The 21,546-nt window shown below is 46.2% G+C and overlaps 10 protein-coding genes across 12 annotated transcripts; 4 read left to right on the top strand and 6 right to left on the bottom strand.

The window, feature by feature from the left end:
• Window positions 1-1,068: 1,068 nt before the first annotated feature.
• GL218_06176 (uncharacterized protein) lies at window positions 1,069-2,725 on the top strand (the record flags this gene model as incomplete). The annotated part of the gene is made up of 3 exons (XM_033582876.1): window positions 1,069-1,101; window positions 1,196-1,708; window positions 1,769-2,725. 3 exons carry the CDS (start codon window positions 1,069-1,071, stop codon window positions 2,723-2,725), a joined length of 1,503 nt encoding a protein of 500 aa, XP_033434175.1.
• Window positions 2,726-3,418: 693 nt separating this feature from the next.
• GL218_06177 (mRNA 3'-end-processing protein YTH1) lies at window positions 3,419-4,183 on the bottom strand (the record flags this gene model as incomplete). The annotated part of the gene is made up of 1 exon (XM_033582877.1): window positions 3,419-4,183. The coding sequence occupies one exon, from the start codon at window positions 4,181-4,183 to the stop codon at window positions 3,419-3,421; it is 765 nt and encodes a 254-aa protein (XP_033434176.1).
• Window positions 4,184-5,211: 1,028 nt separating this feature from the next.
• On the top strand, window positions 5,212-8,398 carry GL218_06178 (Alpha-glucosidase; the record flags this gene model as incomplete). The annotated part of the gene is made up of 6 exons (XM_033582878.1): window positions 5,212-5,854; window positions 5,906-6,355; window positions 6,426-6,689; window positions 6,742-7,294; window positions 7,352-8,096; window positions 8,153-8,398. The coding sequence occupies 6 exons, from the start codon at window positions 5,212-5,214 to the stop codon at window positions 8,396-8,398; spliced, it is 2,901 nt and encodes a 966-aa protein (XP_033434171.1).
• Window positions 8,399-8,584: 186 nt separating this feature from the next.
• GL218_06179 (uncharacterized protein) lies at window positions 8,585-9,055 on the bottom strand (the record flags this gene model as incomplete). The annotated part of the gene is made up of 1 exon (XM_033582879.1): window positions 8,585-9,055. The coding sequence occupies one exon, from the start codon at window positions 9,053-9,055 to the stop codon at window positions 8,585-8,587; it is 471 nt and encodes a 156-aa protein (XP_033433825.1).
• Window positions 9,056-9,477: 422 nt separating this feature from the next.
• On the bottom strand, window positions 9,478-10,548 carry GL218_06180 (putative methyltransferase C70.08c; the record flags this gene model as incomplete). 2 transcript variants are annotated; one of them, XM_033582881.1, is made up of 4 exons in its annotated part: window positions 9,478-10,046; window positions 10,103-10,243; window positions 10,337-10,439; window positions 10,516-10,548. In XM_033582881.1, 4 exons carry the CDS (start codon window positions 10,546-10,548, stop codon window positions 9,478-9,480), a joined length of 846 nt encoding a protein of 281 aa, XP_033434048.1. The 2 variants fall into 2 exon arrangements, with proteins under 2 accessions (XP_033434048.1, XP_033434049.1); XM_033582880.1 differs by having other exon boundaries at window positions 10,103-10,276.
• Window positions 10,549-10,938: 390 nt separating this feature from the next.
• Window positions 10,939-12,785, bottom strand: GL218_06181 (Acetamidase; the record flags this gene model as incomplete). Its single annotated transcript, XM_033582882.1, has 3 exons — window positions 10,939-11,199; window positions 11,255-12,638; window positions 12,745-12,785. 3 exons carry the CDS (start codon window positions 12,783-12,785, stop codon window positions 10,939-10,941), a joined length of 1,686 nt encoding a protein of 561 aa, XP_033434047.1.
• A 699-nt stretch (window positions 12,786-13,484) lies between these two features.
• Window positions 13,485-14,435, top strand: GL218_06182 (uncharacterized protein; the record flags this gene model as incomplete). 2 transcript variants are annotated; one of them, XM_033582884.1, is made up of 1 exon in its annotated part: window positions 13,485-14,435. In XM_033582884.1, the coding sequence occupies one exon, from the start codon at window positions 13,485-13,487 to the stop codon at window positions 14,433-14,435; it is 951 nt and encodes a 316-aa protein (XP_033433996.1). The 2 variants fall into 2 exon arrangements, with proteins under 2 accessions (XP_033433996.1, XP_033433995.1); XM_033582883.1 differs by having other exon boundaries at window positions 14,211-14,435.
• A 220-nt stretch (window positions 14,436-14,655) lies between these two features.
• Window positions 14,656-15,802, bottom strand: GL218_06183 (Quinone oxidoreductase-like protein 2 like protein; the record flags this gene model as incomplete). Its single annotated transcript, XM_033582885.1, has 3 exons — window positions 14,656-15,497; window positions 15,559-15,694; window positions 15,770-15,802. The coding sequence occupies 3 exons, from the start codon at window positions 15,800-15,802 to the stop codon at window positions 14,656-14,658; spliced, it is 1,011 nt and encodes a 336-aa protein (XP_033434046.1).
• A 414-nt stretch (window positions 15,803-16,216) lies between these two features.
• On the bottom strand, window positions 16,217-16,990 carry GL218_06184 (uncharacterized protein; the record flags this gene model as incomplete). The annotated part of the gene is made up of 1 exon (XM_033582886.1): window positions 16,217-16,990. One exon carries the CDS (start codon window positions 16,988-16,990, stop codon window positions 16,217-16,219), a length of 774 nt encoding a protein of 257 aa, XP_033433997.1.
• A 1,064-nt stretch (window positions 16,991-18,054) lies between these two features.
• GL218_06185 (Deubiquitination-protection protein dph1) lies at window positions 18,055-19,535 on the top strand (the record flags this gene model as incomplete). Its single annotated transcript, XM_033582887.1, has 2 exons — window positions 18,055-18,498; window positions 18,567-19,535. The coding sequence occupies 2 exons, from the start codon at window positions 18,055-18,057 to the stop codon at window positions 19,533-19,535; spliced, it is 1,413 nt and encodes a 470-aa protein (XP_033434052.1).
• Between the last annotated feature and the right edge of the window lie 2,011 nt (window positions 19,536-21,546).

Consider the following 21,546-nt stretch of genomic DNA (forward strand, 5'->3'; position numbering starts at 1 on the left):
TCAGGGTTTCCTCTATTGTAATAAAACTTATACCATAAGCCCCTTTGTCTTGTACAATTCATTGTGTCTACTATGTTTATTTCTTTAGGTAATGCTCTTCATCTTCCAATATGATAGTATTGTTTTATCTCCTACAAGGTGAACTCTGAGTTCTATGGTATTGTGACCTGGGTAAATAATATTTGTATGTTTAGGATAGGTTTAAAAATAGAGTTAGATATCTGGTTTGTTACCATAAAAGTGTTTCTGATATAGGCTCTCGGATAGTTAAGTGATTATTGGAGTCTATAGTTGTTGATATCAGACTTTGGCACTTTATGTCTCCAGTGGACTATAAATCTAAGTCTGAAGAGTTTATAATTTTGCACTTTCCAATTACTCGTGAACAAACAGTGTCTCGTTTACAAATTAAAGCTTTAGGTAGTGATTATCAAATACTTAAGTTGTATTTAGGTTTAATAGCGACTTGATAAGCTACAACATGCCACAACATATGAGGACTAAGTGCAATATGTACTCTTCTCGCCGAGTATGGAATCATTAACTGCTATCGTTGTAATCATAGGGGCTTAGTTTATAACCTTTAGTTTTAATTATTTGCGACTAATATACGTATATATTTCGTTATTTATAAAATATTAACCGACTTTTATGACAAGCTTGCGTTTCTTCTGCGATGATTATCTTGATTCTTCTCATCAGACAGAACTTGGGAGTGTTTAAGTTGCATTGAGCTGCCTTGCATTGATGCTCTGGTCGTTGAAAAGGGGTATGTATTTAAGTACCTAACCCTGTGTCTAAGTACCTCGGTACTCTCCGAGTCTAGGTTCATTTTAAGTGCATGCGGGGGATTGCATCATCCCGCAATTACCATTTGGTAAGCATGGAGACGTGCTAAAGTTAATAGGCTTGATAAGATAATTGATAGGTCCATGTGAGGCGGGCTATCTTTCAAAAAAATTCAACATTGCTGATGAACACCGATATTCCGTCTTCGCCGAACTTCATCGATACCCAATCCTTAATTCACCATTCAACTCTGGAAATATAAACAACTGATATCCGGTCATGTCTGCCGACGACCAGCAGTTTTTGGACTTGGTTAGTGCCCTATAGTTCAATATTCTCTCCTTGCACTTTGTTGCGCATCGAAATGAATAGAACCAAAAAGGCTAATAGAGGAAACATGTGACAGCTCTCGTCCATCCCCAACCAGATCCGGCGATATTCCGGAGAGGTTGCCGACTATGTCGACAAGACAGTAGACAAAGTTGCAGATGAGATTAGGGATACCCTATCTTCAGCAGAATGGGTACCCGAATATGTACGACCAAAACCTACTGCTCGACCACCGCCCGTCGAGATCATACCGTTGACTACATACGAGAGTATACAAAACTGGATTTCTCGTCATAAGATACTTTGCGGCGTCGTAGTAGTTACTGCTGGATATATAACATACAGAACAATACGATATACCAAGCAGCTCCGTAAACCTCGTCGGGCGAAGCGTGCTCGAAATGGTGGCAGACTCGAGGTCGTCGTCATCGCCGGATCACCAACGTTACCGCTGACCAAAGCTTTATCCTTGGATTTGGAGAGGAGGGGTTTTATCGTATATATTGTTTGCAGTACTATCGAAGACGAAGTCACGGTGCAGAGCCTCTCACGATCCGATATTAGACCCTTGGGTATCGATATAACCGATGTAAGTATTCATAGTCGAAATAGCACCGCGATGTATCTAGTGTCTAACATTTTGGTATAGCCTCCGAATGCTGGCCAAGCTATCGAACGGTTCGCCACCTATCTCCAAACCCCGCATGCCGCTGTCCCGCGAGCGAAGCCAACCTACCTGGTGTTGAAGGCGGTTATCCTGATCCCCTCGCTCAACTACCAAACCTCCCCCATCGCTACGATTCCTCCCTCGAGTTTCGCCGACCTCTTCAACACCCATCTTCTCCACCCCATTCTTACGATTCAGTCATTCCTACCTCTCCTTACATCTAGAATAACGCCCCAAGGAGAGACCACCGGAACACCCCGAGTCCTCGTCTTCACACCGTCCATCATCTCTTCGATCAACCCGCCGTTCCACGCCCCCGAAGCAACCGTATGCTCCGCCCTCTCCGCCTTCACAGAGGTTCTAACAGCGGAACTGAGCCCCCTCGCCATCCCTGTAACGCACATGCAACTCGGCACCTTCGACTTCGCAGGTTTTACGCCCGTCCGTGCAGGCCCCGCCGGAGCAAACGTAGCGTCTCTCCCGACGACAGGTTTACACCCGCTGTTGCCGCCGTCGCCGGTCGAGACGCTGCAGTGGCCGGAGTCCGCACGCAACGCATACGGTCGTAACTTTATGTCGCAGTCGTCGTCCGCCATCTCAGCCGGCCGCATCCGCGGACTACGCGGCAGCTCCCTGCGGGAACTACACAACGCTGTGTTCGACGTGATCGACGGTTCGAACCAGAGCGACGTGGTGCGTGTAGGCCTCGGCGCCGGTCTCTATGGATTCGTCGGCCGCTGGGCTCCGCGTGGTCTAGTGGCGTGGATGATGGGAATCCGCAGGGTGGACGAGCTCAGCGCCTGGGAGGGAGGCGCGCGTCCGGATAGTGCTAGTGGCAGCAGTAGTAGCGAGAAGAGCGCCGGGAGCGAGATTGGTGAAGGCAGTGAGTTTATTGCCGTTGCGAAGGAGCATGATGGGCACAACGTCTGGAAATCATAAGAATATTGAGAAATTTACGAGGGTTAAGGTTAGGCTAAGGGAAGGGTTAGGTGGTTTGCTTTTTGGATGGCGTCGTGTCGTGATGACTGATGAATAGGATGACGGGATTTACAAAGGCTGTACATATGGCTGGTGACGAGGCTAGATGGCATGGCCGTATTCAATGCTTGGATATATCTCGCTTCTCTTTTACGTGGATAGTGGCTTATATAGCTTGTTTAGTTCACACGAATGCATAGATGGTTCATAACAAATTGGCAGTCTTGCTTGATTGACGTCGCAGGTAACGACTGCATTATTGCTATATTAGTAATATATCATGGAGGGTATCCTGTGTCCTCTCCTATCATCTTTTCCTTGAGACTTTTTTACAGTGGCTGGCCACTGCTGTCCTCGTAGACGATAGTCCTAAAAATTCCAATTTAGGACCATTCCATGCTCGGAAGTATTGGGGCTGTAAGTACCCCACCTATGGTAACTAACTCGATTGCATCGAATGCCTCGAGGGTTACGAGCCTTGTCATAAGAATGAGCCAACCAAGGCGAGCAAAATGTTTGCATATGGGTGGAAATTGGTGGCAGTATACCCCACCTGTTCGAACCTAGGCGGTTGATCGAGACGTGTTACGGCATAGCAACCGTCCCGTCTACCTGCCTGTCCGTATCAGGTGCGTATGATAAGACGCGTCGTCTCTAGTGATGACCTCTTCCACGCCCGAATTTCCTATCGCCTCTTCCTCTCCATCGACCGCCACGCCCGCCACCGAATCTGTCGCCCCGACCCCCCCTATTATCCCTATCTTGTCTTCCGAAATCTCTTTGATCCTCATCCATAAAACCGTCGTCTCTTCTGATAGGCTCCTCGGGTATGACGTCGGCCTTGGCGATGGGTTTCTCGAGATTCTTATCCCACCTCGGGTGAGCACCTTCCTTGCAGGTCTTGCCGTCGGGGCAGAAGCCGGCTAGGTAGTAGGGGCATAATTTACGACGAACGTGCTTCTTGGAACAGTTGGGGCCCAGAGGACAGAAGCCCCGGTCGTAGTGTGGGCAGGGAGGTAGTTTAGATTGTGGGTCGATGTGTAGGTAAAGGCACTCGTCGCCATTGGAACAATACCCGTTGCGTACAAAGAAGTTACACTCGGGCATCTTACGTAGGTTGTACTCGTGGAGGAACTCGCAACTCTCGCCCTTCTTGCATAGAGCTCGCAGCCAATGCTTGCATACTAGGGAGTTGTAGCTGGCGTTGGTGCTGCTGGCCGCGTTGGGCGCAACGTGACGGTCGGGACATGATGTACCTAAAGGACAGTGCCCTGCTACAAATGCTTTGCATACAGGTCTGTTTGGTGGGAATCCGTGACCGTAGTTAGAACGTAAGAATGGTGAGAAACTGAAGGTGTAACTGGGCGCCTTGTGCTCGAGGATCTGCTTCGCAAGTTCGGAAGGCGGCAGAGGTGCCATTGGCGAAGCCATAGCCGGAGATGGTAACTGATTATGTCTGGCTATACTCAATCGGTTTATTTTATGGATTGATACTGTTCGCAATAGTATACCTATTCTTGGGTGACGTTTAACTGGCAACAATAAGATGTGATTGAATTATTTAGAGGTGATGAATGTTGGGAAATGCGAATTGCGATAAGTTAACAGTAATAAAAGCTTATGTGGGGCGCAGTTAAGCTATTTGCAATACTAAACTATGTGCTATAAGCGCATAAGTATAATAAACTGCGGGGTATGCGACTATATACACTTTGTCCGCCTGCGGACTTTAAGAAACAATATCGGTGGTATTTATCGGTGGTATTCTGCAGACTGCCGGTCTGCTGAGCAAGACAAAAAGAGCACTGCACGCTTTAAAAAGGCTTGGATGCGTCCCCCGGATGGATCGACATTGCATAAGAATGCGGGGATTTGGAGATCGTAACTGTTTTTTGAATTACTATACGTCCTGTTCACCGACTACAATTGTCTTTACAATTATTCTAGTGATGCAACAACAGCAATTCATGTTATCCTTGTGAAGGGATGATGTTTTAGTACCCCTAACTACCTAAACTATGACTTCATAACAGCCTGCGTAGAAACTATTCATTTGAAGATACATCATAGCTACCTTAGGTACCTAAGTTTTTGTTATTCAACTACCTGGGTGTAAACTACCTACTTCCCTACCTTATAGGATCTACCTACGTAGGTGGGGGTAGTTAATCATACTAACAGACTTCAAAATGAATATACTCAGCTCTATAAGTCGGTGGCTTCCGCCCAGTCGGAGTGGTACCACGTATACTATCACCGAACAATCCGCCGACCCTCTCAGCCTTGACCCATTTCTCATGTCATTTATAGTCCGGCTTGATTCCTGGTATGATCAATTGAACATCGCTTCTCGTCTGCTCCTGTTTTCAAGTCTCGTTTCATCCTTTGCAATCACATGGAGTTGGTGTTCTGGAAGATTGAATAGGGGAGCAATGATTCGATATATCATGTTGCTCTTGGCGACTTTACTGTCATTGTCGCGCCTCGTTCCAGGACAGCCGACATCGACCATCACAAAATATGCTCTCACCTCTGAAGATGATCCCGATCCTAATCCAGACGTTGGTCAACCCATCATCCCTAATATCGTTGATCCCCAAGCCATCAACCCCCAAACTGTCTGTCCAGGCTATGTAGCTTCTAACGTGAAGAACACGAGTACTGGATTTACGGCGGATCTCACATTGGCTGGAGAAGCTTGCAATGTTTATGGCACCGACGTCGAAGCTCTAAGCCTAACAGTTGAGTATCAAGCGGTAGATCGACTGCACGTCGAGATACTACCCCGCTACATTGGTACTGAGAATTATACTTGGTTTATCCTTCCTGATGAATTGATCCCGAAGCCTCAGGTCGAAGAAGACTTTGACTCCTCGGACAGCGATCTCGACTTCACTTGGAGTAATGAGCCTACATTCTCATTTAAAGTCACTAGAAGAAGTACCAACGATGTCTTGTTTACCACGGAAGGCTCCCAATTAGTTTATGAAAATCAGTTCATTGAATTTGGCTCGTCTTTACCTGAGAACTACAACTTGTACGGCCTTGGAGAGGTAATCCACGGCTTCAGACTTGGAAATAACTTTACTCGTACAGTACTACTGCTTTTCTTAGATTCTAGCATGTGCTAACTCATATTAGGGACCTTCTTCGCAGCTGACGTAGGCGATAATATTGATGCCAATATTTATGGAAACCATCCTATTTACCTTGATACTCGTTATTTTGAGGTAGACAAAGATACCGGGGCTCTAACATACGCTCCGGATGCCACAGATAAGTCGACTAAGTATAAGTCGTATACCCACGGTGTTTTCCAACGTAGCGCCCATATTCAAGAAGTCTTGTTACGAGAAACCAACATTACGTGGAGAGCGCTCGGTGGCAGTATCGATCTCTACTTGTACGAGGGCCCTACCCAGGATAAAATTACCAAGTCATACCAAAAGAGTGCGATTGGATTACCTGCGATGCAGCAGTACTGGACCTTTGGCTACCATCAATGCAGATGGGGTTACAACAACTGGACTGACCTCCAAAACGTTATTGACAACTTTGCTAAATCTGAAATTCCCCTCGAGACAATCTGGTGTAAGTCATTGTTCCGTTTTTTAACTGGGATACTTGGTAGTTATAAAGGTTTATCATTAACACTTTGTAGCCGATATCGATTACATGAAAGGGTATAGAGATTTTGAAAATGACCCAGATCGCTTTAGCTATGATGAAGGGGCCGAATTCCTATCGCGCCTACATCAAAATGGTCAACATTACGTGCCTATCATCGACTCGGCTATATATGTGCCGGACCCTACCAATTCTAGCGATGCGTATACCCCTTTTAATCGAGGTGTTGAGCAAGACGCTTTTCTACTTAACCCTGATGGGTCTATCTACGTCGGAGAAGTTTGGCCTGGTTTCACTGGTATGTGTCTTTAAATACCACTTCCCCTCAATGGCTGTGCTGATGTATTTAGTTTTCCCTGACTGGATTGGTGCTTTATTTAATGGTACTGGAGCCAACCGGTGGTGGATATCCGAGGTCGCCGAGTATTACAGTAAAATCAAGTTCGACGGTATCTGGATTGATATGTCAGAAGTATCGTCATTCTGTGTAGGCAGCTGTGGCAGCGATGAACGGAACTTAGACCTTCTAAGCGAATCTAGAAATGAGATCCGGCAGCCCCCCAAGAGTGTCGATCCGACCAACATTAAGAAAGCAGCTATTGAAGTCCGACAAGATCCTACTCCGACCTCTTATCTTCGTAGTACCCCGACTCCGGGCGTTCGGAACGTCAACTGGCCTCCGTACGCTGTCAACAATTTCCATGGAGATCTTGCCGTCCATGCCGTCAGCCCCAATGCGACACACCACGGTGGGATTGTAGAGTACGACGTCCATAACGTATACGGGCATCAGATATTGAACGCTACCTATCATGCCCTTTTAAATGTCTTCCCTGAAAAGAGACCATTCATCATCGGACGATCTCAGTTTGCGGGCTCTGGAAAATGGGCTGGTCACTGGGGGTAAGATAGCTCTATTTGATCTGTTCACTCTTGAACCATAGCTCACCGTTAAAATAGGGGCGATAACTATTCTCTTTGGGCGTTCTTATTTTTCTCCATCCCACAGGGCCTATCTTACTCCCTTTTCGGTATCCCCATGTTCGGCGTTGACACCTGCGGGTTTGCCGATGATGTGGATGAAGAGTTGTGTTCTCGCTGGATGCAGTTGTCTGCTTTCTTCCCGTTCTACCGGAATCACAATACGCAAGGGGCTGCTAGCCAGGAGCCGTACCTTTGGCCATCTGTAGCGGAAGCTTCTAGGGTGGCCATGAAGATCCGATACGCGTTGCTGCCATACATCTACACAACTTTCTATCTTAGCCATTCTACTGGTTCAACGACCCTCCGTGCTCTGGCCTGGGAATTTCCGGATGAGCCATGGCTGGCTGACGCTGATAGGCAGTTCCTTCTCGGCGATGCGGTCCTAGTTACTCCTTGTTTAGTCCAGGGTGCTACGACCGTCGACGGTGTTTTCCCTGGCGTAGGTTCTGGTACCATCTGGTATGATTGGTACAACAAGACGTCAATCACAGGAGTTGCGCCCGGGCAAAACGTCACTATTGATGCGCCACTAGGTCATATCCCGGTTTACGTGCGAGGCGGGAAAGTCATACCGCTGCAAGAACCAGGTCTAACCACTGCTGCCGTTAGAGCCAGTCCCTGGAGTCTCCTTGTCGCATTAGATGGTGACGGACATGCCAGTGGAGGACTATATCTTGACGATGGAGAGAGCCTTGTGCCTAATACTACTACCTGGATTGATGTAAGATTCCTAATTTTTATTGCTCATGAGTGGATAAAGCTGCTAACATCTGTCAGTTCACCGTTGGAAACTCGTCACTGAAGGCTACGCCTCGCGGAAATTTCGAAGATAAGAATGTGCTGGGTAATGTGACGATCCTAGGAGCTCAAGATCCCGTATCTAAAGTAGAGTTGAACGGGAAAGAAGTCCCAAGTAGCGCGTGGGTCTTACAGGACTCGAGCAAAGTCTTGACGATTACGGATCTTGACACATTGACGGTGGGTGATGCTTGGTCAGATGAATGGACTTTGAGTTGGTCTTGAATATAGTGATAGCGGCCTGCCATTTAGTTACAGTATTATCTTAGGAACATCTTACTGAGATCCGTGATAGTATTTGTGCTTAAGTAGGTCAGCATCGCCTTGAGTCAATAAAACCGTCAAATTTAACACCCATATTCCTAATCTTCTAGTAGTCTGGTGCTAAAGCCAAAACCATGTTATCACCTCTTACCACATGGCGGCATACAACCCAATAACGCCAGCTGCAAGATTCACAATAGGTTTATACAAATTCCTCATAGCCCACGAATCCACCAACTGGTGCGCAGTCTTGGACTCCGCATCCAGGGTCATGAATCGCTCCTCCATCTCGCGATTCAGCGGAGTAATCGCAAAATGCGTCCACGGCAATGTGCTGAGTGTTAGCGTAGCCGCAATAACGTACACACGCGCCTTTCCGGGTACTAGATACGCGAGATACGCGTGAAGGATGCCCGGAAGTATTAGCGGGATCGTCAATCGTTGACGGGCGGAGGATATGGCGCGCAAGAACTGCCCCACCATGAGGGGTGTGGGGGATTCCATGAGCCGCGGGACTAGGAAGACGGAGAGGCTTGCGCTGGCCCCGGCGGTGGTGGTGAGGAGTGCTATGCTGATAGCTTGGAGGGCGCGGATGGAATTGGGGGTTGGGGTTAGCATTTTATTAGATAGATTGGACATGATTTGACGTTATGAGAATATGTTTAGCAGCAGGAAGATTTTAATGTAGTTAGGAATATGGTATATACCATTTGGTGAAGGTGTTACATGGTGTTTTGTACAATTTTAAGAAGGTTAAGAACATTGAAGGTTATAGATTTAGGTCATGAGATTAAGGGAGATCAGATGAATGTCCCACGAGATAAATCAGATGATGACGTCACGCATCTCATATCAGAAGTTAAAAAAGTTAAATCTAAGCTGTTATTTATTTCATTTATATAAGCCGATAAGCCAATACTTTTTTTTTAAAAGCATATCTCTTCTCAGCTACTAAACACTTTCAATAAAGCGGAAGCATTTCGATATGTCGAGATCTTTTCTTCGCAAAATATTTATAGAACGTAGAAGAAACCACGCATTCACAGCTTCCTCGCCAAAACCCTCAACCTCACATATCCCAGATGAAACCCACCGCTCGGATTCTTACACACAAACTCCAAAACATCTACCACCTCCTTAATGCACTCCTCCCTCTCCTTCCCCTCGCTCAGCGCCTCAAAAAACTGCGCTCCAAATAATCTCACCCACCCCTCTACACCACCCGCATCAGCCCGCGTAGGACGATACTCGCGCTCCGCCCTCTCGACCTTCCACCCTCCAACTTTATTCTCCAGCATATCCGTGGCCCACGCCTCGTCGGGGAAGAACCACGGGTCATGCTCGATTGCCTTAGAGAGCCCGATGCGTCGCGCTACGGCTCCCAGCAGCGCGGCCCGGATCTCGCCTACGTTACCGAGGCCGCCCATCTCGAACGCGAAGGTGCCGCCGGGAGCTAGGGCGTCTCGTGCTGCGCGGAATACGGAGGCTTGGCGCTCTGTGTCGCCCCTAGATGATCCGAAGACCCAGTGGAGTGCTGCGTTAGAGAAGATCTTGGTGAAGTGCCCGCGCTGTAAGTGTTGCGCCTGCGCTAGTTCGAGGGCGTCGACGACTGGGTTTGTGTTAGTCACGTAAGTTTGCTACTAAGGCAAGGATGGCCTTGCTTACCTTCGAAGGTACATTTTGATGCACCGGCCTTGCCAGCTGCTTGTGTCGCTGCCTCGATCATAGCCGGCGATGAGTCCGTGCCATGGATGCTACCGCTGCCCTGGGCTAGGATTTCTTGCAACTGGATATTGACCACGCCGTCTGAATTATAGATATGGTAAGCATTGGAGCAAACTAATCTCAAAATGAAGTACTAGTGTACCTAGGTAACCCTATTTATAAAAGGAAACCTACCACCACAACCGATATCCAGAATCACATCGTCCTTCTGTGGGTCGAGCCACTGTAAGATCTTTGTAGCGAGCTTCGGCACGAAGGAGGCTGAGTGTTGATATGCCTTAAATTACAAAATCCTGTTAGAATGTATACACAAGAATATCCTATATCTAAGCAGTAGCTTTCGCTCGACTTACCTCAGAGGACCAATGGTCTTTCTTCTCCGCCATTACGAGGGGTGAAATTCTCAGGATAGGAGCCGGTTTCTGCGTGGGTGACTTTTTATTGTGTTATTATAAGATATAACGTTTATGAGTTAATATTCCTCAATTGACTTTATAGTATATTTAGTCCGAGTCTATTCCGAGTCTAGGGATATTTTATATAAGGGACTCGACCCGTACCAACCGGCCGTAAAGTCGCCCGAGATCGGAGTCCTTCCTACCTTATAGCAATGCATGTACACATGATTCCACGAAAGCTTTGGAAGTAAGTCGCAATTCGTTAAATTCTAGTCTTGCTTGAGTGGCATGTCTAATAATAAAGTTGCCGTGGAACCGCTGCGAGCAGGGTATCTTATAAAATCATCGGATCTACAATAATGTCCCGGTCCGAAAACATTAATCTATGTCGAGTAGCTGGTACTTGTCGTCGCCGAGTGCATCTTCAACTCTCTTCATAATAGCAAGTACTTTCTCCTCTTCTAACCTTCGTCCAACAACCTGAACACCCACTGGTAATCCGTGCATCGCCTCGGCGTCATAAAGTTTATATGCACCTTGGGCAACACCATTTAGTTTCCTGATGTTGAAGGTGGGCGGTAGCTTGTCGAGGGTCTTATCGACATGTGTCACTGGAATGATGCCGCAAGTATAATCAACCTATCTCGTTCAGCACGACCTAAGCAAACACAGATTTAGGTAGGGGTTCACTTACAATATTGAATAGGAATGTGTAGCCACAACTGCTTACAGCTTCCTTCATACCGTCGTGAGGTACGGCTGGTGTCGCATTAGGAGGTGTGATCAAGAAGTCGATATCCGCATTATTCCACCATTCGAAGAATTTACCCTTGTAAGCCTCACGCTGAGCAACTAATTGCCACTGTTCATACGCGCTCTTCTCATGCCAATCTTTAACAAGACCTGCCCAGATATCATCTCTCCGGACGTACTTAACCCATAGGTAATAGATAAATTTGAACGGGCGCGGAAGCCGTATGAGCCAATCCATCTGATGAGCTCCCGGGTCGTTCCATTCGCCGGAGCGGAAAAAAGACTTAAATACCTTGCAACCGTCGGCGTTCAATAGGAGAGCACCAATTTTAAGTGCTTCGTATGGTGACGGTACGTCAACCTCAACAATCTCGTGGCCGGCTTCTTTCAAGGCAGCTTCTACCTTTTCTAGCGCTCGTACACATGCGGGACTGGGATCAACCACACCGTCGGTCCTCATTACGCCGACGCGGAATTTACTTTTTGTTGCATACTCTTCTTCCACGTTGGATCTCCACGGTATAGGATGAACAGAGTGGTCGTACTTCCATGGTTGCATACCAATTACAGCACGGGTGAAATACGTCAGGTCGTTCAAGGTTCTGGTCATAGGGCTGTATACACTTGGCACGCCTTCTTGGCCAGGCATACTTGTCGCAAAGCCTGCTTTCGGCCATCGTCCAGTTGAACATCGCAGGCTGTAGATGCCGGAGAAATGGGCCGGGGCTCGGACGCTGCCAGCAACATCGCTTCCAATTCCAATTCGCCCACCTAACGCTAATAGGGCTGCTTCACCACCGGTTGATCCTCCAGGAGAGTATTTGCTGTTGTGTGGATTGGTACATCGTCCCCAGACGTCATTCGTAGATTCGAAACTGAGCAGTGTAATAGGTAGGTTGGTTTTGACGTAGGGAACAGCACCAGCGTCTTTTAGTAGTCTAACAGTGGCGCCATCTTGCGGCTGTTTGTTACCAACGAAGCTGCTGTAACCGACAGTCGAATCAAACCCGCCAACATTAATTGTATCCTTCAAACTGATCGGAATACCAGCCAATGGGCCCTTAATGTTGATGGACCCGTCGGCAATCCAACGTTCAGCATCAGATATCATAACCTCAGTTACACAATTCGTCTTCTCATGTGCCTTGAGCGCAACTTTGCCATACGTATGAAGTAGGTCAATGGGCTTAAGCTCACCCTTGTGTACATCTTCGACCAATTCCTCGATGGGCTTATTGATGATATCCCGGTCTAGAGGGGTAAAGGGGCCGCGATAGTTGGTCAAGGCCCGAAGTCTCTCTGCACGCTCATTCTGCTTGAACTTGCTATTTTACTGTGAGAAATAGACTTTTTATTTTGAGTTTCCGAAATCGGTTATTTCATGCCAGATAATTGGTAGGAAATTAGGAATGGTGGGGATGAAATACTTACCAGTCTCTTTTATGTTGGATGTAGTCAAGAAAGAAGACCATCTTGTTAGTTGAACCTGAGTAGACGACTATTTTGTTTAACGACGACTTAAATGTGACGTCAAAAAGACAATATATTACTTAGGTAGCATGGAAGTTAAAGAAAGCTTCAGGATGGGAATTTGAGTTATTATTAATGTACTTCATGCCTTATGTACGTGGCAACTGGAATGCCGGAGAAGGAGTGAAAGATAAGGTCAGCTCATTCCCGCCCTCTTACACGAACCGGATAGAGTTCAGTATCCCCCGCATTTCTCAGCTCACCTTCTTCGCCGGCCGCTGATAACCGGCTACAACTTCCGCACACGGAATAGAATTTACCTATGTACTACTTTCATCCGATAAGGCATGTACGTAAGGTTAGATTAGGTACCTTCTAATAAATTTTAATGGTATAAGTGTGTTACACATCGATTAAAAATAAATTCACATAAAAATATACAAATATAAGGTATAATTCTATTAGTGTAATAGTGTCACTTCAGCTCATGTTAATAGGAGTCTTCCCCCACTTCTCCAAGTCTCCTCCCCCACCAATGCACCCCGCAGAGCTCCCAAATAATGTTACTATTTTCAAACACCTCTATAATGGCTATGGTATGTCTTTCGTATTTCAGAGAGACACATCGAAGCCTAGAAGGGAATTCTTAATTCGAAATCAACGATAGTCTGGATTTGGCTGAACAGCAAACACATTTAGACATGGCATCCAGTGAGCCCGCATATGATCCTAAGAGAACAGAATCATGGCTCATCTGCACAGCTTGCGGGACACAATTTCCCACCGCAAACAGGCTAGAGTTGAAAACGTGCTTCATTTGTGACGACCCTCGTCAATTCACATTACCGACTGGTCAAGCTTTTACCAATCTTCGCGATATTCGTGCAGTTGCCAAAAACGTATGGACACCCTTCGAAAGTGACGACAGGTTTGCATCTATTCATACGGAGCCCAAGATAGGCATCGGTCAGCGGGCCATCCTCATCAATACTCCAGATGGTAACGTCCTTTGGGATTGTCTCACTCTCATTGATGATGATACTGTCAACAAGATTAAAGATTTAGGTGGTCTCAAAGCTATCGTCATCTCTCATCCGCACTATTATTCAACGCACGTAGAATGGGCTCGCGCTTTTAACTGCCCCGTCTATCTAGCTGCCGAGGATAAGCAATGGACGACTCAGAGCTCATTGCACCAGGTCTTCGTGGAGGACATAGAGCTTGACTTACAGATCGATGGCAAGTCTTCCGGTGTCAAAGCCATCAAACTTGGCGGTCACTTTCCAGGATCTTTTGTGGCATTGTATAAAGAGCACCTATTCATCGCCGACACGCTAGTTACAACGCCTTCGGGGCTAGGCAGCTGGGATACGGATGCCATAGGAGCTGCGCGGGTCCGACCCGCGGGTCTAAATAGCTATTCGTTCATGTGGAGTATCCCGAACATGATCCCCTTGGCCCCGGATGAGTTGCAGCGGATGTGGAGTATACTCAAGAAATACGACTTTAGCTCTACGCACGGGGCGTTCCTCAAGATGGATATTTTGAAGACTGTGCCAGAGATGAAGCGTAGGGTGCTGGAGAGCATGCAGATCCAGATTAAGTATATGGGTTATGGTAACCATGCATTTTTGAAGGAAACTGTACCGTAAAGGGGGGCTTATACACGGAGGGTTCAGTGAGCGCTGAGCAGGAGATCTAAATGTCATTCAAAAAGCTAAGATGATCAAAACTCAGAATGAGCAAATGAATGCCTGATAAATGGTCAGATAGAGCGCCTATATAATACTCCACTACCTTTCCATCAAGGTACCCGCGAAGTTTGTAATATTACAAGAGCTAATAAATTCCAACCTATATTATTCTCGAAATCTACAGCTTGCTCCCACCCTCTTGCGGGATCTTCACGACCACCTTACCCCACGTCTCTCTTCCCCCCAACGCAACCAAGGCATCAGGAATGCTCTCAAGTCCAATAAACTCCTTATCCGAGAATACAGTACCCTTGAACTTGCCCTGCTCAACCAACTGGTTGATCCCATTCCACACCACGGGAATCCCCTCCTTCTGAAATTTCGCCCACGCACCCCAATGGATACCGACCAAACTGATGTTCTTAAGCAGTACCTTATTCATAGCTACCTTCTCAATCGACCCGGCTGCAAACCCAACTACCAGGATGCGCCCGTTCCACGCGACGCACTTGGTGCTCTTGTCTACCAGCCCTACGGGGTCATACACGATATCCACGCCGCGACCCTTTGGCGTCAACTTCTTCACTTGATCAGGCCAGTTCGGATCGCGATAATCCACTACATGGTCAGCACCAAACCGGCGCGCAACCTCTAACTTATGCGGCGTTCCTGCCGTCGCAATGACAGTCGCTCCGAACGCCTTAGCGACTTGCACGGCAGCCAATCCGACACCTCCCGCCGCTGCATGCACGAGCACCCAGTCGCCGGCCTTTACATCTGCGCGTAGGACTAATGCGCTATAGCTCGTAGGCGCTGTGATGAACAGGCCCGCTGCGTCAGCAAACGACCATCCCTGCGGCACGGCCAGCAGCTCGTGCTCCGCAGCGCATACGCGCGTCGCGTAGGCGCCTTGGCTGGCGCCGAAGACGCGGCTGCCGACTGGGAACTTAGGCGATTTGGAGGCAGACGGCGTGGCGAGGACGATACCTGAGAACTCGACGCCGGCGACCCAGGGGAATGCTTTAGTGGTGTGTTAGAAGTCAACGGTAAGACTAGGGTTAGGTTCTAGGTGCGAGCTTACGAGGCTGGTTTTGATACTTCCCTTGTATCTGTAAGATGTCGAAGAAGTTGGTGGCCGCGGCGTGCACCTCGATTAGGTACTGGTCTGGTTTTGGTGTTGGGTCTGGGAGCTCGGTTATCTTAAGCTCTTTCGGGCCCTATACGGGTGTTAGTTGTATTTAAAGCCGAAAGTTGTTTGATTTAGGTATTTAAGAGTATTTATCTCTTCTCACCTTGACATATTGACCGACTTGGATTCCCCGCATAGTGTATACAATTCGGGTTATAGTTACAAGCAAAATGAGATATGCTTAACTACAATTTAAAAGATGGGACGCTTGTGCAGATATGTAAAATATCTAAGTGCCGCTTTGAATGAATAGATGAATAATGAGGATTAGCAGCTTGCAGCTCGCCCCATGGGGAAGTCGGTTATTGTAGTCTGGAGATGCCGAGGTTCACGTTGGAAATCCCTGGCTGAGCGATTATGTAATAATACGTACCGTACATCTTTCAGATTATTGAGAAAGTGTTCTACATTGCAATCTTAAAAAAAAAGAAATTCAACTAACAACAATTTATTTCAACCGTAGCATCTCAACGAAGAGTAGTTTCTGAACTTATAAACCGCACGTAAATTTTAGCAGACCAGATTTATCCTGTACCAATATCAACCTATTCTAGTTGGTATAGCTTTTTGTCCCTCTGTCATTCTTTATACACCCGCCAAATAGCTCTTGAAGATTATCATATTCAAGTTCAAGTTCCTTTTTTTCATCGCACAAATACGATACCTTGAAGCCGATCAGAAACGCTTTCCCCCCTAGGACGAGGAAGTTATCCTTGCGAATATTGTCATGTTTTATACCTAGATTATGTAGCCTTGCTAAGACCTTTTGGCAGATGGTTAGATCTCGAGGTTCTGCTAGCCTGCTTTTCGTGATAAACTCTAAGACAAATCCGATAACTCCCCTACCCTCTTCCGTTACGTGACCTAGAAACTTAGGGCTAATTCCTGTACCATGAAGCCGACTATACATCGCTGTTTCGGTCTCAATGTCGCCTATCTCACTAGGAAACGAAGCAAATTTGATGATTACTGGATAATGGAAAAGAGGGTGCGTGGCTATGCGGACGTTCTGACTCAGAGAATCAATCTGCTCAAATTCTAAATGATCGATATATGTTTGGTGCCATATATTCTCGACTCCTAGGATAATGTCATATGAGATGGAGGAGAAAGTTAAACTCCCTGTGTATTGGTCTTTCGAAATACGGCCCCGATTCCAGTCACCAGGGGGAAATGAGAGAAAATCTATGAATGACCAATCACCCACTGGGAAGATACCCGGTTCAATGGTTACGTATACTACATGCTTGTCGTCGATTAGAAACCGAAATTGATTATAAAGAGTTGCTAGATGCTGGATTTTTCTGTTAATCTGAAGCGCCATTATGATAAATTGAGATGACAGCTACTTTTTTTTTGCCGTAAAATTAAATTAAATCTTCTACTTTTATACTGTCATTTCGTGTTTGAATAATGTCTTGATTTTAAGAAAGGTAGCATGCCACATATGTTAATTGTCTTTACCCCCTAGCAACACAAACTATTTTAACATTTATAACTCAAAATCATAAGAATACCTAACCATACTCAACTAATTCATATCAATTAGCTCTTATTTACTTATTATATCAAACTATATGACTAATAGATATATAAAAAGGGAATCAAATGTTGGGGCCAAATGAGCAATTCTATAATTGGCAATCAAGTCTCAACATGCAACATGCGACAGAACAGAATATAGAAAAGTCGCGCATAGGATAATTAACACCAATGCGTAGTACCATGTATACTAATAATAACCATGTGTAATATTGAACTCTGGGTTTAACTTGGCGCCCCTTAATAAAGAAGCTGCGTGACTCTGTCCGATAGGCAACCATATCATTATGTATGCGATTATGTATTAATGTATATGTGTAAACTCTTTGAGCTTCTAGCGGAAGGCGGAAGGATATGGATGTTAAAAGAACGTTGAAAGAGCTAGTGTCGCATAAGTCACCAATGGAGGGGCTATCCGCGAGGCTGATGGCGTACTTTACTTTACATTATCAATAGGTACAAGACGATTACGGAGATTACATATTAAAATTGGGCAAATATAGAATCTTATCTAGTACCTTAGATAATCGGACAATGCCGACTGCCCCACGTTGAGACCTAGACCAGAACCTCAGTACTCAACATGGTACCTCGTACTTAGGACAATCATCAACCATCGCTAACCAACATCTCATCACCCAATCACACATCACTCGATCTAAACTATTGCCGCCTTCATCAACTCGTCAGGCTTTCTTACTATTCGATCTCCTGACTTCCTAACTACAGTAGAACAACATTTTTCTATTAAAATCGAAATCGTTCCTAAGACAGTAAGACAACATTATTAATATTGCTGTCTTGTCTGTGCCTTTTCAACATTTCAATTGACGATCGATCCCGAAAATGGCCGAACCAACCGAGGGCGGCTCTGACCCTCAAGTCACCTTCAAGGTGAAGACGTCGGGCGATAAGCAGCATACCATCACCATGGCCGAGACCGCTACCGTTTCCGATTTGAAAAATAAGCTTGCCGGTGCCGAATTCGAGGATATTCCTATTGACCGACAACGTCTGATCTACTCTGGCCGTGTCATGAAGAACGAGGAGCCCTTGAGCACATATAAAATTAAAAATGGTAACACTGTTCACCTAGTCAAAAGCGCTGCGAGCAACCCGACACCCGCCCCAGCCTCGTCATCGACATCCTCTTCTACGCCATCAGCTCCCCAAATTCCCACCAATATGGCTGCAGGCACAGCAAACAATCCCTTAGCAGGTCTGACCGGTGCAAGATACGCCGGCCTGACCAATCTACCATCCGCGGATATGTTCGGTCCTGACGGCGGAGTGAGTTTTTCACCGTAGATACCTATTCTTTATTACTAGAGCCCAAGACTGATATAAGCCTTGCTCAGATGGTCGGTTCCATGATGGACGAGGAGCAGCTGGCCAATATGCTCAGCAACCCGAACGTCGCTCAACAGATGAATGAGATGATGAACAACGATGCCTTCATTGACATGATGATTCAGTCGAATCCTATGTTGCGAAACAACCCCAACGCTCGCGAGATTGTGCGGTCTCCGCTTTTCCGCCATATGATGACCAACCCTGACGCTTTACGAGGAGCCGCACGATTACAACGAGCAATGGGAGGTCGCCAAGCTGCTCAGAATGCCTTTCCCATGCCTGGTGTAACTGACACCACTCCTGGCGATCTATCTTCTAGTGGTGCATCGGATAACGCTAACAGTAGTCCTGGTAATAACCAGAATGCTGGTGGCCAGTACAACCCGTTCGACCCAGCCTCCTGGAGCAACATTCAAGTTCCAGGTGCCGGTGGTGGTGGTGGTGGTGCCGCTAATCCTTTCGGCGCTTTCTTTAACCCATTCGCAGCGGGTCAGCCAGCTCAAGGAGCAACTAGCCCAGGGGCAACCCAGGCGACAGGTGGCGCACAAACCGAAAGTGGTAACACCAGTACTGACCGGGGTCAAGGAACCAGCACGGAAAACCCCTCAGGTCAGCCTCCCAACCCTTTCGCTAGTCTCTTTGGTGGAAGCGGTGCCTTTCCGGGAATGGGCGCTGGTGCCGGTGCTGGAACCGGTGTAGGTGCAGGCGCGGGCGCGGGCGCGGGCGCAAACCCTTTGGGCAACTTACCCCCTGTGACCCCCGAGCTTTTACAGCAGATGGTCCAAGTTCTAGGTATGGGGTCGCCGTCAGGATCACCTGCTCCACCAGACAACCGACCTCCCGAGGAACGCTACGCGGAACAATTGAGACAACTAAACGACATGGGTTTCTATGACTTCGACAGAAACGTAGCCGCCTTGCGACGAAGCGGTGGGAGCGTACAAGGCGCCATTGAGCATCTATTAAACTCTTAACGGAAGATGAATCATAAATGTCTCGTTACTTCATCGTGTTTTTAATGTAAACGCTATTACGAGGTTAGGATGGGTATGGGCGACGAACCCCTCGTATGGAAGGAGGCGGTAGTAGGCACTTAGCTAGAGACCAGCGGTTGGATTGAAGTTCATGGCTTGATAAATATCCTTTCTAAGGAAGCCCGATCGGAAATCCTGCTTGGGCATGAGTTGCTGCGGTTGGAGGGTCATACTTTACCTTTGTAACGTCTTATAATAACGAGAAGAGAAGCAACACAATTCACCAGAGGCTTTTTATATCACATTGGTGCTACGTCTAGATTCATTACACTTATAGGTAGGAGTCTTAGTGAGGTATATGTCATCAAGCCGGCTCGATTATAATAGTTAATGTCATAAATGAAGTTGCGAGTGGTAACTTTCTCTATGAAAGTCCTTGCTTGTATCCTAAAACTTTTATATTCTTCCTTAAAAATGACTAATTGTAGGCTTAAAATCGACCTAATACACATAAGTTTAGAGACTAGGTTTAGGTGAGGCTTTTACCCTTCACACATGATGAAGAATCTCAGTTAGTTGATTAAGTTAGGTACACATCCCACTCACATGACGTCTTTTCACTGCTGTCTTGGGTACTTAGCTGCAGCCGTTACCGGGCTCACTCTACATGTTCGGCGCATAAACGGATGCTTTGTGACTTGAATATAAATTAAAATGCAAGCTAATTCGTTCTCGGCTTCTAGCAATGGGTGGAATGATTCTTACCAAATTAGACAGGACTTAGGATTCGTCAAGGTGTAAGCAAATAGTAACAAAACAGCCTGGTTGTTGCACGAACCACAACTTGACTAAGTTGGTTTACCTTTTTAGGTAGCTGGGTGATTCCGTAGTATGCCAACAACTAGAATTAGGATGACTAGATTGTTGTTCTATTCTGAGCAGGTAGTTTTCTATTATAACTTGGGTAGTTGTTCGTCGATTTAGTAGCTACCTAATCTGGGTTAACTACACCTTAAGACAGTATGGCTTCTATCTTCTAGTTAGACAGTGTGAAAAGTGATGTGTTGATATTACTACCTAGTTATCGCCGAAATTCATAACTTCTAGGTTAATATTGGGATTTCAAGTTTTGTATGAGATCTTTGTCAATATATCAACTCTTATTCAGGAAGGAGACTTATTATTACCTTGAATAAGCTTAGTAAATGTACACTCGCTTTAGCTTGCTCTTATTATTAGAGATATTCCCTGTTTTTTTCTCTCTTCGTTATTAGTCTATTTCCATCGTTATCTGGTATTCATGCCCAATTCCTTGTACCACGAAAGAATCGTACATAATAGTGCCTTGGCATATTGCGAATATGAGCATGATTGTCGTTTCGAAGAAGCTTTTTCTTGACGTGTCTCTTAACTAACCTTCTCGACTCTACACCGACTTTGTCAAAAAGCTTAAATGCCCAATATCGCAAAGTGTTCGAACTATAATACCGCCCAACTTTAGGTAAGATCCTAGAACTTACCGTGGCGTAAGGTATCAACTGCTTGAATCCAGGATTTCAGGATCTGTATTACGCAACGGGGTGGCATGAGAAGGTTGGTATTTATACGTGTGAGAATAGGGTTGGCGTATAAGAGGAGCTACGTGTTGTGGCAAATCATCAACCTGATATCGGGATTATGATATTCAGGGTGTTACTGTTAGGCTGCATTTGCATACAGTGCTGTATATGCACGTTTAATGGCATTCTAGATTATAGGTTTGCACATATTCTTTATGAATGCCCAACCATGTTACCTCACTTTTCTACGTACACATACCAATAACTTAAATAACTTCTATAACACAGATAGTGCATAACAATGGTACGTAAGCTTTATCGTCTCCTGAATATTCAGCTACAGCAACCTAGTTGGTATTCACTAATAGGGATTCCAGGATAAGCACGTGTTTTTACGGCTTTGTTATGTAGGGCTACATGGAGAGAAATGTTTGTATAATTCCGTACTATTG

Source organism: Daldinia childiae (genome assembly GCF_008694065.1).
Source record: "Daldinia childiae strain JS-1345 chromosome Unknown Scaffold6, whole genome shotgun sequence".
Taxonomy (NCBI): domain Eukaryota; kingdom Fungi; phylum Ascomycota; class Sordariomycetes; order Xylariales; family Hypoxylaceae; genus Daldinia; species Daldinia childiae.